This window comes from Oncorhynchus mykiss, chromosome 8 (assembly GCF_013265735.2).
Source record: "Oncorhynchus mykiss isolate Arlee chromosome 8, USDA_OmykA_1.1, whole genome shotgun sequence".
NCBI classification, from domain to species: Eukaryota; Metazoa; Chordata; class Actinopteri; order Salmoniformes; family Salmonidae; genus Oncorhynchus; species Oncorhynchus mykiss.
The window spans coordinates 66,867,183-66,885,024 of record NC_048572.1 but is presented as its reverse complement, the minus strand read 5'-3'; the positions used below and the strand labels follow the sequence as shown (position 1 = coordinate 66,885,024).

At 41.5% G+C, this 17,842-nt stretch overlaps 1 protein-coding gene across 3 annotated transcripts in view; it reads right to left on the bottom strand.

Annotated features, from left to right (window-relative positions):
* LOC110530398 (pre-B-cell leukemia transcription factor 1) overlaps positions 1–17,510 on the bottom strand; it is a 67,839-nt gene extending 50,329 nt beyond the window's left edge. The window contains exons 1-2 of one of the 3 annotated variants that reach the window (XM_036986016.1): positions 16,825–17,510; positions 15,776–15,849 (exon numbers count right to left, since the gene is read on the bottom strand). In XM_036986016.1, the coding sequence (XP_036841911.1) occupies positions 15,776–15,849; positions 16,825–17,009 (259 nt within the window). In that variant the 5' untranslated portion in view covers positions 17,010–17,510. The remainder of the gene's footprint in view (positions 1–15,775; positions 15,850–16,824) is intronic. The other 2 variants (XM_036986017.1, XM_036986018.1) reach the window with 2 other exon arrangements.
* Positions 17,511–17,842: the final 332 nt, after the last annotated feature.

Sequence of the window (17,842 nt, the reverse complement as noted above, 5' to 3'; positions counted from 1 at the left end):
AGATGCAGGAGGTTCCTCCACCCCCTCTGGACATCGAGGGGGCCCCGGCGTACTCCATTCGCTCCATACTGGATTTGAGGCATTGAGCGGGGGGCCTTCAGTATCTCGTGGAGTGGGAGGGGTACGTTCCGGAGGAAAGGTGCTAGGTGCCCGGCGAGGAGGAGTACGCTGCAGGAGTTCCACCATCTTCGTCCGGATCGCCCTGCGCCTCGCACTCCGGGTCGTCCCAGAGGCCGGTGTCGGTGTCAAGGGGGGGGGGGGGGGTGGGGGGGGGGGGGGGGTACTGTCACGACTTCCGCCGAAGTCAGTCCCTCTCCTTGTTCGGGGCGGCATTCGGCGGTCGACGTCACCGGTCTTCTAGCCATCGCCGATCCACCTTTCATTTTTCATTTGTTTTGTCATGTCTTGTCTTCCCACACACCTGGTTTCAAATCCATCATTACATGTTGTGTATTTAACCCTCTTTTCCCCCCATGTCCTTGTCCGGAATTGTTTATTGTAGTGCTTGTGCACGTTATGCTGGTGTGTAATGGATTTTGTTTTACCCATTGAGTTAGTGTTCTGTTTACAGTGGTTTTGTTTATTAAACTGTGCCGTTGTAAATCAGTTTTTGCTCTCCTGCGCCTGACCTCTCTGCCGCCAGTATGCACCCCCTACACCTTCCTTATAGCTACAGTATTTAGTGGTGTGGCATTATGGCTCAGCTAGGCCTGAGGTATGGAGCTATTTTTTTGACTGCTACTCCATGAACTAAAGAAAGCTGCTACTATACCCTGATGTGTTCTGTTTATATCTGATTTAAAGAAAGCAGCTCATACACCCTGATGTGTTCTGTTTAAATATGATTTAAAGAAAGCTGCTCATACACCCTGATGTGTTCTGTTTAAATATGATTTAAAGAAAGCTGCTCATACACCCTGATGTGTTCTGTTTAAATATGATCTAAAGGAAGCTGCTACTACACCCTGATGTGTTCTGTTTAAATACGATCTAAAGAAAGCTGCTACTATACCCTGATATGTTCTGTTTAAATATGATCTAAAGAAAGCTGCTAATACACCCTGATGTGTTCTGTTTAAATCTGATTTAAAGAAAGCTGCTACTACACCCGGATGTGTTCTGTTTAAATCTGATCTAAAGAAAGCTGCTACTATACCCTGATGTGTCCTGTTTAAATCGGATCTAAAGAAAGCTGCTACTTTTGCCTGATGTGTTCTGTTTAAATCTGATTTAAAGAAAGCTGCTACTACACCCTGATGTGTCCTGTTTAAATCTGATCTAAAGAAAGCTGCTACTATACCCTGATGTGTCCTGTTTAAATCTGATCTAAAGAAAGCTGCTACTTTTCCCTGATGTGTTCTATTTAAATCTGATCTAAAGAAAGCTGCTACTACACTCTGATGTGTTCTGTTTAAATCGGATCTAAAGAAAGCTGCTACTTTTCCCTGATGTGTTCTATTTAAATCTGATCTAAAGAAAGCTGCTACTACACTCTGATGTGTTCTGTTTAAATCGGATCTAAAGAAAGCTTCTACTACACCCTGATGTGTTCTGTTTAAATCTGATCTAAAGAAAGCTGCTACTACACCCTGATGTGTTCTGTTTAAATCGGATCCAAAGAAAGCTGCTACTACACTCTGATGTGTTCTGTTTAAATCGGATCTAAAGAAAGCTGCTACTTTTCCCTGATGTGTTCTATTTAAATCTGATCTAAAGAAAGCTGCTACTACACTCTGATGTGTTCTGTTTAAATCGGATCTAAAGAAAGCTTCTACTACACCCTGATGTGTTCTGTTTAAATCTGATCTAAATAAAGCTGCTACTACACCCTGATGTGTTCTGTTTAAATCGGATCCAAAGAAAGCTGCTACTACACTCTGATGTGTTCTGTTTAAATCGGATCTAAAGAAAGCTGCTACTACACCCTGATGTGTTCTGTTTAAATCGGATCTAAAGAAAGCTGCTACTACACCCTGATGTGTTCTGTTTAAATCGGATCTAAAGAAAGCTTCTACTACACCCTGATGTGTTCTGTTTAAATCTGATCTAAATAAAGCTGCTACTACACCCTGATGTGTCCTGTTTAAATCTGATCTAAAGAAAGCTGCTACTACACTCTGATGTGTTCTGTTTAAATCGGATCTAAAGAAAGCTGCTACTTTTCCCTGATGTGTTCTATTTAAATCTGATCTAAAGAAAGCTGCTACTACACCCTGATGTGTTCTGTTTAAATCGGATCTAAAGAAAGCTGCTACTACACCCTGATGTGTTCTGTTTAAATCGGATCTAAAGAAAGCTGCTACTTTTCCCTGATGTCTTCTATTTAAATCTGATCTAAAGAAAGCTGCTACTACACCCTGATGTGTTCTGTTTAAATCGGATCTAAAGAAAGCTGCTACTACACCCTGATGTGTTCTGTTTAAATCGGATCTAAAGAAAGCTGCTACTACACCCTGATGTGTTCTGTTTAAATCTGATCTAAAGAAAGCTGCTACTACACCCTGATGTGTTCTGTTTAAATCGGATCTAAAGAAAGCTGCTACTTTTCCCTGATGTGTTCTGTTTAAATCGGATCTAAAGAAAGCTGCTACTTTTCCCTGATGTGTTCTATTTAAATCTGATCTAAAGAAAGCTGCTACTATACCCTGATGTGTTCTGTTTAAATCGGATCGCTTTTGCTTTATTCATGGATGGAATATAGCATGAGAAATTAGGCTTTAAATTGGAAACGTGTAGCCTTAGTCTGGCAAATACATTTCTGTCTGTTTTTATACTATCGGAGCTTTGGATTCCCGGTTTTGTGGTTGATTTGGAAGCGTGTCAAACCGCGGCATCACATACCTGTAGACTCAAGGCAAATTTTGAAATGTATTTTGCGAATTGTCTTAGTATCGGTGAAGAGAAAGGAGGAAGGAGAGGAGGGACACTATAAAGGGAAGTAATGGGGACATAATAGGATTTTATGTATTCGTGGAAGGAGACTGCTAAACATGTTGTCGAAGGCCATCTCCTATAACACGAGCAGGCTAGTAGAGGCTGTAAAGAGGGCAAAAGGAGATCAAAGGTCACAATAGAAGAGTTAAATGCTTCTCAGATCACCAGTGACACAATATTTGCCAAAATAACTTTGGATATTAGTGTTGACATTTGAGAGGAAAAAGGTCTGGAAAATGTATTATAATGTACCGCAACAGGATAACTGTACTTGTGTGTATGTATTGTATATAACACATTTTTTATAATAATAATAATAATAAAACATGTGTAGGCTATGGCTACATTTGCACATCCCAATTTTATTTTGATGGGTTTTGGCTACACATTCAAATCCAATTTGTTTTAATAGACGGTATACACTTTAATATCATTTAAATACATTTAAGTTCATTCAAAAAGTACGCCCTAGCCTCGGTGGTGTGAGTGCAGTAGTTAGCCAGCCCTCAATATCACCACAACATCTATTTACGCCCCTGGGTCGTAAAACAGCCATGTTTACCATGGAGCATAGCAGTGATGACGAGAGAGGAAGAGAATGAAGGAGAAATGACACCTAGGCAAATGAAGAACAACATCTGATGATCAATCATATGTCAAAACGTATAGAGATAGTCAGATAGGGAAACAGGGCCTGGAAATGTCAGCTTTACACTTGATGGAGACATACTCACGTGAAGTGTTGTTAAATTCACAACACATGCCTCTCGACTCACTTTCCATTTTTCCGAGGGGAGGTTGTTATGCAATGCATCTCGCCCCCTCCTCAAATAGTGCGACACACACACTGACAGACACACAAACACACACACTCACATAAACCTGCCACCTGTGCCTTTCCCAACTCCGTGCTCCAAGGGTAAGGTGTCCATGTGATGGGGATGTGGTCTAATACTTCATGTTAGAGAAGTCTATAATTTTCTGATTATGCTCAAGCTAAAAAGGAAAATGACAGCAATTAACATCATATCAGTGGGAGTTAACTGTCCAGAACTAACACTGCCAAAGGCAAGCTGGCAGACAGCAGGGAGGGGTGGGGGGAACCAACAGCTTAACATCTTTGGGATATATGCAGTACGACATAGTGAGAATAAACTGCATGATGCAAAGTGTATTTAATCTGTAGCATGAGATTTAGTTCCATCCTAAAGGTTGTCATCATGGTCAACAGATATTAGTTTGGACATATCATACACACACCACAAATAGCCAAACCATTTCAGATTATACATTCACATCCTTCTCACAATAGAACTGTGAAAATCGGTACAACACAATTAAACTACACCAAATAGCATTGGTCCTCCTGATTCACCATCTGAAACAACAGTATTTTGTGTTCTTACTACCAAGTCTACGTCACAGGACACTCTTTAAGTCCAAGTTATTGAGTTTCCAGCCCTCCTTGAAGAACTCTCCCTGTGTGTTTTAAAGGGACTTCAGAGGACCCCTACTATCTGGCTCCCAGACATGACCTTTCCTGTGATCTGTTGCCAAGCAGCCAAGCGCTGACCTGTGTTAAAACTGTTGCTCTCACCCCGCTGTGCTAAACACTACCTGGGATGTCACTCATGTCCACCTCGGGAAGTGATCCAAAACCACATTTAAATTCCCCAGCGACACAAACACATAGACGGAGTACAGAGACTCACACAAACACGCACACTGGGGATTGTGGATGTGAAGTGGTTTGATTCTGCAGACCCCAAACGACTCAGGATGGATGCTAAATATCTCTCTCTCTCTCTCTCTCTCTCTCTCTCTCTCTCTCTCTCTCTCTCTCTCGCTCAATCTCTCTCTCTCTGCATTGTTATTTGTCTGGTCCTTTCCTCCTGCTGAAGGTGGGAGGCTGACAGAGACTCATCTGTGGCCCCTTTGTCTCTCACGGCAACGGCAAGGTTTATTAACATAAATTAGAATAGCTAACAGAGAGAGCGAGAGAGTACCTCGTCGTTATGCGTTACCCACGGCAACCTCTCCTCCATTCTCAATCCACCTGAACATGTGTGTGTGAAAGAGTGAGAGAGGGAGTGTGTGTGTGCATGTGTGTGTATGCGTGTCTGTCTGTGTGTGTGTGCATGTACATGTGTGCGCAAGGCACGTGTGTGTCTGTGTCAGCACCTCCCGGCATTTAAATGGGAAACTACTCTGCGATGAGGGAGACATTTCCACACCCATCTAACCCCCCTGTCCTGATGGAAATGAATGGTGCTATCTGCACTGCATGAGTCACTACACCAAGGCATTAATATCAGTAATTGAAACATCCAATCACTGCTGAAGCATCGGGCCCAGTGCGCTTCCCCATCTGACTATGTAGCACCTGATTAAGCATGCCACCATGTAAATAATATAGAAATACACTGAGTAGCTTTCGTTGGTGGCAAACACTGCATTACAGTGCAAAAAAAAAAATATATATATACATATATATATATTTATTTTTTTTGTAAATAAAATATGATAGATACGCAGACACACACACACAAACACACACAGACATTGATTTTACACTTCCACGTCCATGTGTGAGTGTGAAAGAATACATTGTGTGTGTGTATGTGTATGCATGTGTGTGTGTCTTTACAGCAGTCCTATTACCATCCTAACCAGTGAGAGCAGAGGCGGGGAGGGAGCAGCAACATTGATTGGTGTTGATTCCGCCTGGGCAGTGAGCAGCGACTGACAGTGCTCCTAAGCCGCAGCGAAAGGCAACCATTACTCTTGTTCTGGTTTAAGTAGAGTGTATTAATTTGTGTCATTTTTACGAAGTCGGGCAGGGAAGGGCCTCTCACCATTTCATGTTTGACTCTTCACCGCAGCCATGGGGGTTCCTTTATACACCACCATGCTGCCAAACGCTGCACTAGTCAAATGTGAGCAGAGGGCGCAAGAGACATGATCCCAGACACTCAAATTAAACAATATAAATAAACGGGGTGTTTATATGGCAATCAACCAAGATATTTAAAATTACATCTGATTGGATAAGGTTGAAATCCATTGCGGTACAGCAGCCCACATTACTACATAGTAGCCTACAAACAAGATAAATAAATCCTAACAAGCGACAGCTGTGAATAAGGAACCCTCATTCTAAAGAATTTACAAGTGTTACTATGTAGTGGCATGCACGTAGGACATAAGGTGACCACATGTGACCCTATGTCCCGCATCCCGCAACCTAACAATCGTTTCCCGCATTTTATCAACAAATTCAAACACCCCCAATTTTGAAAAAAAGGTTGATTTGTCCCGTATTTCAGACAGACATTCCAACCTGTCTCTTGCAGTCACGTTGCACTTGAAAGTATGTACAGTACCAGTCAAAAGTTTGAACACACCTACTCATTCAATGGTTTTTCTTTATTTTCACTATGTTCTACATTGTAGAATAATAGTGAAAACATCTCAACTATGAAATAACACATATGGAATCATGTAGTAACCAAAAAAGTGTTAAACAAATTAAAATATATTTTCTATTTGAGATTCTTCAAATTAGCCACCGTTTGCCTTGATGACAGCTTTGCACACTCTTGGCATTTTCTCAACCAGCTTCATGAGGTAGTCACCTGGAATGCATTTCAATTAACAGGTGTGCCTTGTTAAAAGTTAATTTGTGGAATTTCTTTCCTTCTTAATGCGTTTGAGACAATCTGTTGTGTTGTGACAAGGTAGAGGTGGTATATAGAAGATAGCCCTATTTGGTAAAAGACCAAATCCATATTATGGCAAGAACAGCTCAAATAAGCAAAGCGAAATGACAGTCTATCATTACTTTAAAACATGAAGGTCATTCAATGTGGAAAATTTCAAGACATTTCTTCAAGCGCAGTCGCAAAAACCATCAAGCGCCATGATGAAACTGGCTCTCATGAGGACCACCACAGGAAAGGAAGACCCAGAGTTACCTCTGCTGCAGAGGATACATTCATTAGAGTTACCAGCCTCAGAAATTGCAGCCCAAATAAATGCTTCATAGAGTTCAAGTAACAGACACATCTCAACTGTTCAGAGGAGATTGCGTGAATCAGGCCTTCGTGGTCAAATTGCTGCAAAGAAACCACTACTAAAGGCCACCAATAATAAGAAGAGACTTGCTTGGGCCAAGAAACATAAGCAATGGACATTAGACCGGTGGAAATGTTATCCTTTGGTTTGATGAGTCCAAATTTGAGATTTTTGGTTCCAACAGATGTGTCTTTGTGAGACGCAGAGTAGGTGAACAGATGATCTCCGCATGTGTGGTTCCCACCGTGACGCATGGAGGAGGTGTGATAGTGTGAGGGTGCTTTGCTGGTGATGGTGTCTCTGATTTATTTAGAATTCAAGGCACACTTAACCAGCATGGCTACCACAGCATTCTGCAGCGATACACCATCCCATTTGGTTTGCGCATAGTGGGTCATTGTACTGTTTTTCAGTGACCCAACACACCTCCAGGCCATGTAAGGGCTATTTGACCAAGAAGGAGAGTGACAGAGTGCTGAGGATGACCTGGCCTCCACAATTACCTGAGCTCAACCCAATTGAGATGGTTTGGGATGAGTTGCTCAACATATGTGGGAACTCCTTCAAGATTGTTGGAAAAGCATTTCAGGTGAAGCTGGTTGAGAGAGGGTGGCAACTTTGAAGAATCTCAAATATAAAATATATTTTGTTTGATTTGTTTTTGGTTACTACATGATTCCATATGTGTTATTTCATAGTTTTGATGTCTTCACTATTATTCTACAATGTAGAAAATAGTAAAAAGAAAGAAAAACCCTTGAATGAGTAGGTGTGTCCAAACTTTTGACTGGCACTGTATATTATAAGGATGAGGTAGCTAAGCCCACTGGTGATATTAAACACTTCTCCAATCATTGTTGAGATCTGATATCCTGCGCAGTGCAAGATGAGACATAGGCAAATGTGATAGGCCTATCGTGAACCAATAATTTTTCTCAAATCCTTTTGGACAATATTCCAGCTGAACTCGGAGAGGACAGTTAGGCATCCTAACCACTTAATTACTTCCAAACAGCGTGCTTCTGATGAAGATCTATAACAGTACGTAAATAGCCTTATTAGACTGAAAGATATCAGGAAATTTCATCAAACTTGTGAAGCTCTTACTTGCTCATTCAACATATTTGCTTATACTTCACTCAATCCAGTCTTAAAAAACTCCAAACCTAACTGATTTACATTCCCTGAGACCAACCGGAAATGTTTCCTTGGCCAAATATTCAGAGATTTCAATAAAACAACCACTCGTTTCTACATCAAGAGAGTGCTGCCGGAGCACACCGGAGCGCAACTTCTCACACTGGTGCTCATTTAGTAAAGTTAGATCAAAGCTGAATCAATGTCTTGGAAGATCACAATGATAGTATAACGTTACTGTTACACCACAAACACCACCTCATTTCTTGGGGCCAAAACTCAACAGCACGCGCACACTATGGGCTTTGATTTAAACAAAATACAGGAAGGCTATATAGTTTGCTAACACCATAAGCTCTAATTTACTCACGAAACAGTAACTAAAGAACATCTAAATGCACATTCCCATTAAACTGATTGAGATCAAATGATTGACATGCAGATGCAGTTTGGTCATTTCACTGGTAAAACGTGAAGAATGATCATTGACTAATGACAGTGATGATACCATTGCCTATTTTGTAGTTAGGTATGCCTAACCTGGTGTTTGAAGGTATTAAACATCTAAACATGTACTGAGACATTAGGCAGACGTAATTGGGGGATGCATTTTATGCATATTCTATATCGATATTCAATATCTGTCAGTACAAACTTTGAGAAATTTCAATTTCACACATTTCAATTCCACATATGAACTACACAGTACTGCAGTAACTGAGTGTGATTTGACCACCTTTTTAGACAGAAATAAAGCAGATGGAATTTCAGACTGCATGAATGAACATTTGAAAACCATGTAAGAAAAGCACTTCAAATTGCTCCCAAAGAAGAACAATAGTCGAGGAGACTCTCCACTGTGATTCATTTGTTATTGTTGTTGTTTTCTAGGATTGAAAACTGCATTAGAGACAAACATCAGATAAAACTAAAAACTCCACTGCGCTGTGAAGCAAATTTCCTCTCTAAAGCAATTTAGTGTCAGATAAGTGGGAAGACATTCTTACCGTAATGGATCTGAATATGATATCTGTCAGACAAGTAAGAACAAAGCCTTTTATAAAAGCCGCGTTTGCAGAATGGCCGATACGATACTGCTGTATCAGATGACCAAATTGAGAGGAGTGCAGTAAACAGACTGTAAATAGAAATACAATACATTCATATGATTGTTGAATAAGTACTGTACAATGAAATATCTCTCTCTCTCTCTTTATCCTACCTGTTCCCATAGAGTGGTAGGGCGTATAACATGTTGGGGAGAACACAAGAGGAAAATGTTTGGTTGAGCACAAACTGAACAGTTTCAAACAACTTCCCCTTTAGCTTCATGAAATACTCCCAATATCTAGGTATTTATGCACACTCCAAAAAAATGACACATACACCTGAGGAATCGATACTGAACATTATTCCACCCAAAGGGAAATTATTTGTATTAATATAACAATTTGTTGATCACCCAGAGGAACAGTGTACCTACCCCCCCCCCCCCCCCACACACACACACACTATTCCAACTTCTTATTATTTTACCTTATTTTTACTAGGCGAGTCAGTTAAGAACAAATTCTTATTTTCAATGACGGCCTAGGAACAGTGGGTTAACTGCCTTGTTCAAGGGCAGAACAACATATTTTTACCTTGTCAACTCAGGGATTCAATCTTGCAACCTTTCGGTTACTAGTCCAAAGCTCTAACCACAAGGCTACCTGCCACCCTATATGACCATTCCAATCGCTAGACCTGTTATCATAGCAAATTACCAGCTCCCACCTCAGATATACAGGGTGTAATTAGCCTATTAAAACATGATTAACATGTCTCAATTACCACACTCACCATTTGCATAATTTATAAGCTGTTCTAATTGCAAGTGTGGGTTCAGATGATGGTAGAATGGGGAACAGCAGAAACACTGGTCATGTCTTGCCGGCTCTGAACAACTGAAGTGATTCTGAAGTGTGTCTGTCTGTTAGCTCTGTCAAAGTCCTACACCGTAGATAGGAAGAGAATCTTCTTCAGCATCCCAGAAGGGAAAGACAAAGCATTAGTTTTCCCACCGGTAAAGGCATCTAGTCTATTTCTGTACAACAGATATTTTCTGAAAATACAAAATAAATCCACTCTTGTTCATTATCCTATATTTACATTTGCTAGGGAGAGCGTTGAGAGGTTAGTTCAAACTACTAGGCTAATCAATGTAGAAACTACGTACGTTTTTGGAAAAACTTTGAAAGATTTTTGGGTACCATTTATGAGAGAACAGAGAGAGCTGTGTTCACTCTTATTTCTGTTGAAACTAAAACCCTGGATGGGATAAAGTGCTGCTTCTGCACTTCCAACAGGGCAGGCCAGATATACTGTCTGCCTGCTAACACGGTGGGGAAACCAAGGACATAGCCATTAGTTTCAGGACAGACCGCGGCACATCACAGACTAATGCCTCCATCTGTCAGCGGAGATGAGTGGAGAGTAACAAAGAGAGGGAACACTGACCTCTGAACTCATCATGGACTGCCATGTCAATTAAATACTGAAAAACTGAAGCTACAACAACACAACACCAGTGTCCAGTCCAGACTCTCCGTGGCTAAACCAAGCAGACCGTAATCTACAATACTGATGTAGCTGATGCATTTACTACAGTAGCTTACTGGGCTATGGAACCAACCGAATGGTTATATGACGTTCCAGTATCACTAAATCTACTGCAAGTCCACCACTAAATCATTAGCTAGTAAATACATAGCCATCAAAGCAAATGTGGTCAAAGAAAATATGTGCAGGTTTGCCCTAGTCTAATGAAAGGATACCAGTGTTCTCCAGATGTGTTTAAGTATATAAGAACCAACCCAGACTTCAACTTCAATCACAGGTACAATTTACAGTGCTGCAATATGCTCAACATCGAAAGCACAGCAATCATATTATCCAGTAATGTGAAAACTAGTAGCTTGATGGCATGGGTCACTGAGTTCGCCAGGTCTTTAGCTCTGACAACTCAAAGTGGGATCATATTTAACATGCAGGAGATATTCATTTGACCAGAGTCTGGGAGTAATGTGTGGCTATCGACACACATTGGCCTGGTAAAGAGAGAGAGACGAGAGAGAGAGAGAGAGAGAGAGAGAGAGAGAGAGAGAGAGAGAGAGAGAGAGAGAGAGAGAGAGAGAGAGAGAAAGAGAGAGACGAGAGAGAGAGAGAGAGAGAGAGAGAGAGAGACAAGAGAGAGAGAGAGAGTTCTGGCCTGTAACCTGACACCCAGAAACATAGTCTTAGTGTCTGGCTTCTCTTACTTTGTCAACCTGTACGTGCCAGCACCACTATCCGCAATGGTTCCACAGACACTCACACTCTTCCCTCTGTCACAAGTACAGGTAACACACACATACATTCACACATGGCAAATAAAAACACAATGCTAAGCACTTTCAGGAATTTTACAAATAAAGACACGCTTTCCTGAAATAGCTGAAAACAGTAACACAATCCACCTGTAAATTTCACAGCTGATGAGCAGCCCTATGCTTGTTAAAGCTGGCTAAATATCTTCTGCCATGACACCTGGCTGACCGCAGCACAGATCTATGGGGAGCACAAATCTATGGGCGTGGGCTGGGCGTGGGGGGTCGGGGAGTAGGGTCAGGAGTTAAGGCCTGCTCTGTCTGCTATTGGAATTGCAGTCCTGCCTCAGTTGTCAGCTGCTTTCCAAAGGAAGGCCATATCGCTGCTGTCAACACGCGCCCACCACTTACATGCCACACCAAGGAGAGAAGCAACCAGGGAACACGCCATGCATACATAGACACATATACACTGAACAGAAATATAAACGCAACATGTAAATTGTTGGTCCCATGTTTCATGAGCTGAAATAAAAGATCCCAGAAATGTTCCATACACACAAAAAGCTTATTTCTCTCAAGCGTTGTGCACAAATGTGTTTACATCCCTGTTATTGAGCATTTCTCCTTTGCCAAGATAATCCATCCACCAGACAGGAGTGCCATATCCAGAAGCTGATTAAACAGCATGATCATTACACAGGTGCACCTTGTGCCGGGGACAATAAAACGGCACTCTAAAATGTGCGGTTTTTTCACACAACCCAATGCCACAGATGTCTCAAGTGAGGGAGCGTGCAATTGGCATGCTGACTGCAGGAATGTCCACCAGAGCTGTTGCCAGAGAATTTAATGTTAATTTATCTACCATAAGCCACCTTCAACTTTGTTTTAGAGAATTTGGCAGTACGTCCAACCGGCCTCACAACCGCAGACCACGTGTAACCATGCCAGCCCAGGACCTCCACATCCAGCTTCTTCACCTGTGGGATCATCTGAGACCAGCGACCATGACAGATGATGAAACTGTGAGTTTGCACAATAAAATAATAATTCCACAAACTGTCAGAAACTGTCTCAGGGAAGCTCATCTGCATGCTCGTTGTCCTCACTAGCGTCTTGACCTGACTGCAGTGAGGCATCGTAACCAACTTCAGTGGGCAAATGTTCACCTTCGATGGCCACTGGCACACTGGAGAAGTGTGCTCTTCACGGATGAATCCCGGTTTCAACTGTACCGGGCAGATGGCAGACAGCATGTATGGCCTTGTGTGGGCGAGTGGTTTGCTGATGTCAACGTTGTGAACAGAGTGCCCCATGGTGGCGGTGGGGTTATGGTATGGGCAGACATAATCTACATAATATGTTCCAGTTCCCACCAATATTCAGAAACTTCGCACAGCCATTGAAGAGGAGTGGGGCAACATTCCACCATCCACAATCAACAGCCTGATCAACTCTATGCGAAGGAGATGTGTCACTTTGCATGAGGCAAATAGTGGTCACACCAGATGCTGACGACTGGTTTTCTGATCAATGCCCCTACTTTTTGAATGGTATCTGCGACCAACAGATACATCTGTATTCCCAGTCATGTGAAATCCATAGATTAGGGCCTAATTTATTTATTTCAATTGACTGATTTCTTTATATGAACAATAAGTCAGTAAAATCTTTGCAATTGTTGCATGTTGCATTATATCCAGATGATGATACTTAAAACAATTGAATTAAAAACGTTTTCTTTAAATGCTAAATCCGATCTACAGAAGGAAAGCCAACCTACAGCGTCATATTCAACCTACAGGGGCATATCTATAATATCCTCTTAGTGCTTTCACGGAAGGGGACACAACAGTTGCATAAGCCTGCTGATTTAATAGTCTCTCCTTTCAATCCTCCAGAGACTCTGGCTGCAACAATGTAAAACTGAGGAGAAGCTGACTCTTTATAAAATAATATAAAAAAGACCTGACAAATTACGGGCTGTTCTTTTTGCACACTGCGCTCAGCACATTTGGCTGTAAATGTCATGGTGAAGGTTTGAGTCATTTTCTACTGTCGCTGCAGTGGATTTCTGGGCTTCTGTCTGCACAGGGGGGTAACTATCTACGCCCGCAAGATGAACAGAAACTAGACACACGTGTGAAAAGATACAGAAGGAATAGTGTGATACCAAGTGGTCTAAGACCTTTTTTTCTATTTGGATAAAATTCATCCAAATAACAAAGCGTTCTGTTTTTGCACTAAAATACTTTAGCCACATGCTGATAGCACATCTTCATTCATTGAGAGAAGCATCATCCAGATAAAATGTAACAACGAGAGAAATCAGAGAACTAACTCAGTATGACTCTCGCCAGCAACACAAGGCATGCAGCACTCGAGTATCACCAAAACAGAAAGGGGGGGGGGGGGGGGGGGGGGGTAAACCAGTAAATTCTTCAAAAGGGATTCCCCCATGGTGCTTTTATCCTGAGGGCCCAAGTACATTGAATTCCGACCGACCAACTGAAACCCTGTCAAAGGAGGCTAAACACTCGACAGAGACCAAAACATTAGCCAAACTAAATTCACTCAAGATAGTAGAAAAGGGAGTAGAAAACAAACAAAAAAATATACGATAATCTATGTTGAAACGTTACCTTCAACACCATTTTTTCTCTCTAAATTAAGACGTAGAGAGTCAGCAGGCCAAAAGAGTTGCTTTAGTCAGAAGCCCCCAGGTTCCTGGTTGCCAGGAACAGTGGGAAGAGACGAGAAGCAGGGGAGGGGGAGGAGGAGGGGGGGGAGGGGGGGGCAGGAAAAAGGCCAAGTCACTTTGTTCTTCTTCATTTTGGAAACGAACTCTGGTTGAACCCAGAGCGACGCCAGGCAGTTTAAAAAGAGCCAGGCATAATTCTCTCCCTGCTCTAAGCATTCTCCTGAGAAGTAAGGGGGCCGTGGGCAGGGGGCCAACCTCACTGGCTACTTCTCAGAATGGACTTCATTTCTTCTCTCCCTTTTTTTCTAAAATGAAAATCACACAGTGTCTTCTGTTAATAACTCGTCTTTTTAAAGCCCTGCGCCAGAGTCTGACTCACAGTAATGAAATGTCTGTAAATTAGCCTTTAGGGCAAATTAGGAAGACGATACAACGGACTCATTTTATTGATCTTCCATTTGTTTTCGGATTTCTCTGGCTGGTTATAGACCGTCATAATAGTAGCTGGTAACACTTCTCACTTTAAAGTGATAACATCCTCTAATAATTTGAAAAGAGGATCCCGTTAAAAGACATGTTCAGAGATATATGCCTTCAGAGAGATGTATTAGAGATTGCAGTTTGATTTCCATTTTCTAAAGAGACATATTTAGTAGGTTAGAACTGTTCTTCCAGGCATATTCACATGCTTCCTTTCATAAACAGAGACAAGCACATCTTTCTTTTAATCTTGTGTTAAGTGCCTATATTTCCCAAATTCCTCTACATGACTTTGACCCTCGCTTCAAACCCAAACAGAGAGAGTCCCTCTGGCCAGCATCAGCATGTAGAAACACTAAAAGCTCATCACAAACAAACACTTGGCAAGGAAAAACATGATGATGCAGAACTGATTGAATAAAGTACAGCCCTAATAAATGGCTCAATGACAACAACTTGGTCCCACGGTAAAGTCCTGTCCTTTCTACTGTCTGTTCTGAATGTTTGTGGCTGCTATGGCTCACCATATTAAATACAAATTCAAATACCGACTGACACACATATAAGGATGTTTGGTTTTGAGGGAATAAATGTAAATCAAATCAAATGTTATTTTCCACATTCGCCGAATACAACAGGTCGACCTTACCGTGAACTGCTTACTCACAGGCCCTGAACCAACAATGCAGATCCAGAAGTAGAGTTAATCAAATATTTACTAAATAATCTCAAGTTTAAAAAAATTGAATCAAATCAAAGTAACACAAGAAAATGACATAACAATAATGAGGCTATATACAGAGGGTATAGGTACCGAGTCAATGTACAGGTTAGTTGAGGTCATTTGTAAAGTGACAATGCAAAGATAATAGTAGATACAGTAGGATGCCACACAGCATCATGTTGTATTGTAGAACCATTTTGTTAGACTATGGGGTGATCACCTGAACAACATATGTAGAGAAATATGATATCAACATTTCTCATATTCAAACGATGGTGTTATAAATAGTGTAGGCCACAAGTTGTCCAGGCCATAATTGCTTCATAAAAATGCTGACGCAAGTCATTGTTTTAATGTGGTAGAATTTCACCTTACCTGTTTTCTCTTTTATATCGCACAAGATGTTGAAGAGAGCCGGTTTCATCCTGTGACAATTCAGGGCATGTTTCCTATAAAAAGAGAAAACACACAACTTTAAACCATATTCAATAAGACCAGGAGATGGTAATAGTTAGTGGTAAAGTGTTCTGCTTGTGCTTGTATCATATCTAAAATGAGCAGACTGGTTTGATCACTGTCAATTTGACGAGGAAGAGTAAAGCTCATCTTGGGTATTGATATTGTATATTTGTTCAGATTTTACACACTTAACCAACCAACCCTTCAATCAAAGTGATCTAATCTAAACACCTATTGTATAGCATAGTGTTATTCTTCAATGGAGAAAAGACTTTTGTCTCATCAAACCACATCTGGAACCCTTGTCGTGCCACTACACTTGATCCCCAATGAACTATGATTTATTAACATGAAAGGGTCATTGCAATTTCAAAACACAGTGGGATGTTCGTAATGAATAGGACACAGTCTATCCTATGTAATCTATTCTTGCACAGGAGCATGTGAATAGATGTCATTGGCTCAATTTCGACGCACAGCACTGGTGCTTTGATAATCCTTATTGCCATTGGCTAAAAAGAAACAAAGTATCCAAAAGCAATGCATCCGCAACATGTATTACGGCGAGGAATTACTGCGTAATCTCGTTTGTAACAAGATAAAGCGATTTGGAAATTGAGAAGTGGATGCAACCCGCTCCACAGTTCAGAATAGCTATAGTTGCAGTAGTTTAATAGTGTCATTCACGTTTAAACATTAAAACATGTTTGATAACACTGTTAATATAAAAGTTCACTTTCACAAGATAAAAACTGTTAGGCTGAAGGGAGTTTTAACGTCAGGCACTTTATCCTCTACGAGTAGTTGTTGCGTTGGGGTGGGCGTTAATTGTTTCGTTGGATAGCCCACTGAAATGAACGCACATCATATTGTTACAATGTACAGCACAGTAGTTATTTCTTAATTCATGAATATGTTATTTTGATAACGCTTTGAACATATTGTAATTTCCTATGCCACCGTACCTGGCCTGCGCTTCGTCCAGGCTTTGGTCTGTGATGGTCATTATTTGCTGTAATATGTCTCCAATGTCCTGCTTTCTTCCATCTCCGTCCGTCCCTCCCGTGCCATCCTGCATATGCTGTGCCAGGCCGGGGTGTCCGGCCATGCCTACGCCGTGGGAGTGCATCAACCGAGGCTGCTCGTCCATCCTTGACCGCGGTCTCTGCCTCGCCCCCAACTGACCAACACTTTTCTTACGGCAACAGAATAAATATCCTTGGAAATTCCTTTGGAACCCCCCCGTCTCTCCTCCTTTCTCACCCGCTCTCTCTATTTTCTCTCTCCCTGGTAGACTAAGCTTTCCTGGATCGGGGAGGGAATCAAAATGACAAATGCTCTCTCCCAGCTGGTTTGGGTGAAATCCGATCTGAATAGCTGGTTTTGGCTCTGACCACTCCTGCACAGCTAGCCTACTGTAGAAAAAAGCAGATTCAACTTAAAGGTTCGTGTCGTGTCAAAAGTGACGTGCGCAAAGCCTGTAATATGCAATTCCCAATTTCCTTGAAAGCTTGATGGACGAAACATGTAGTCACTCTCTCTGAGGGTTAGATGTTGAAAGTAACACCAACTGTAAACTGTTACTGTTTCGCTTATGTCTAGCAACTGACACATAACCAGAGTATGGAATAAAAGCCTCCGCCCCCTAAACCACGATTGGAGAAGAAGAAAAGAAGTAAGTCCTACCTCGGTCTTCTGTAGAAACGTCGATCATATTTCTCGGGAAGGTGGGACGCGGCAATAAACGTAAGGAGATATGACGGTTAACATTGGGTCTGGACGGGGTGCATGGCAATACAATGATGGATAGAGACTGAATATGTAATAAATCATGTTGCTTGGCACCAACACTCTGCTACTGATGTCTGCTTTTTATGTCACAAGGAACAGACACTCCCCTGTCTGAAATAATGCATTGTCTTGTTCCACTACAGATTAACCTGGCTATTACTTATTCACATCAATCAATATGCCAAGTAAAAA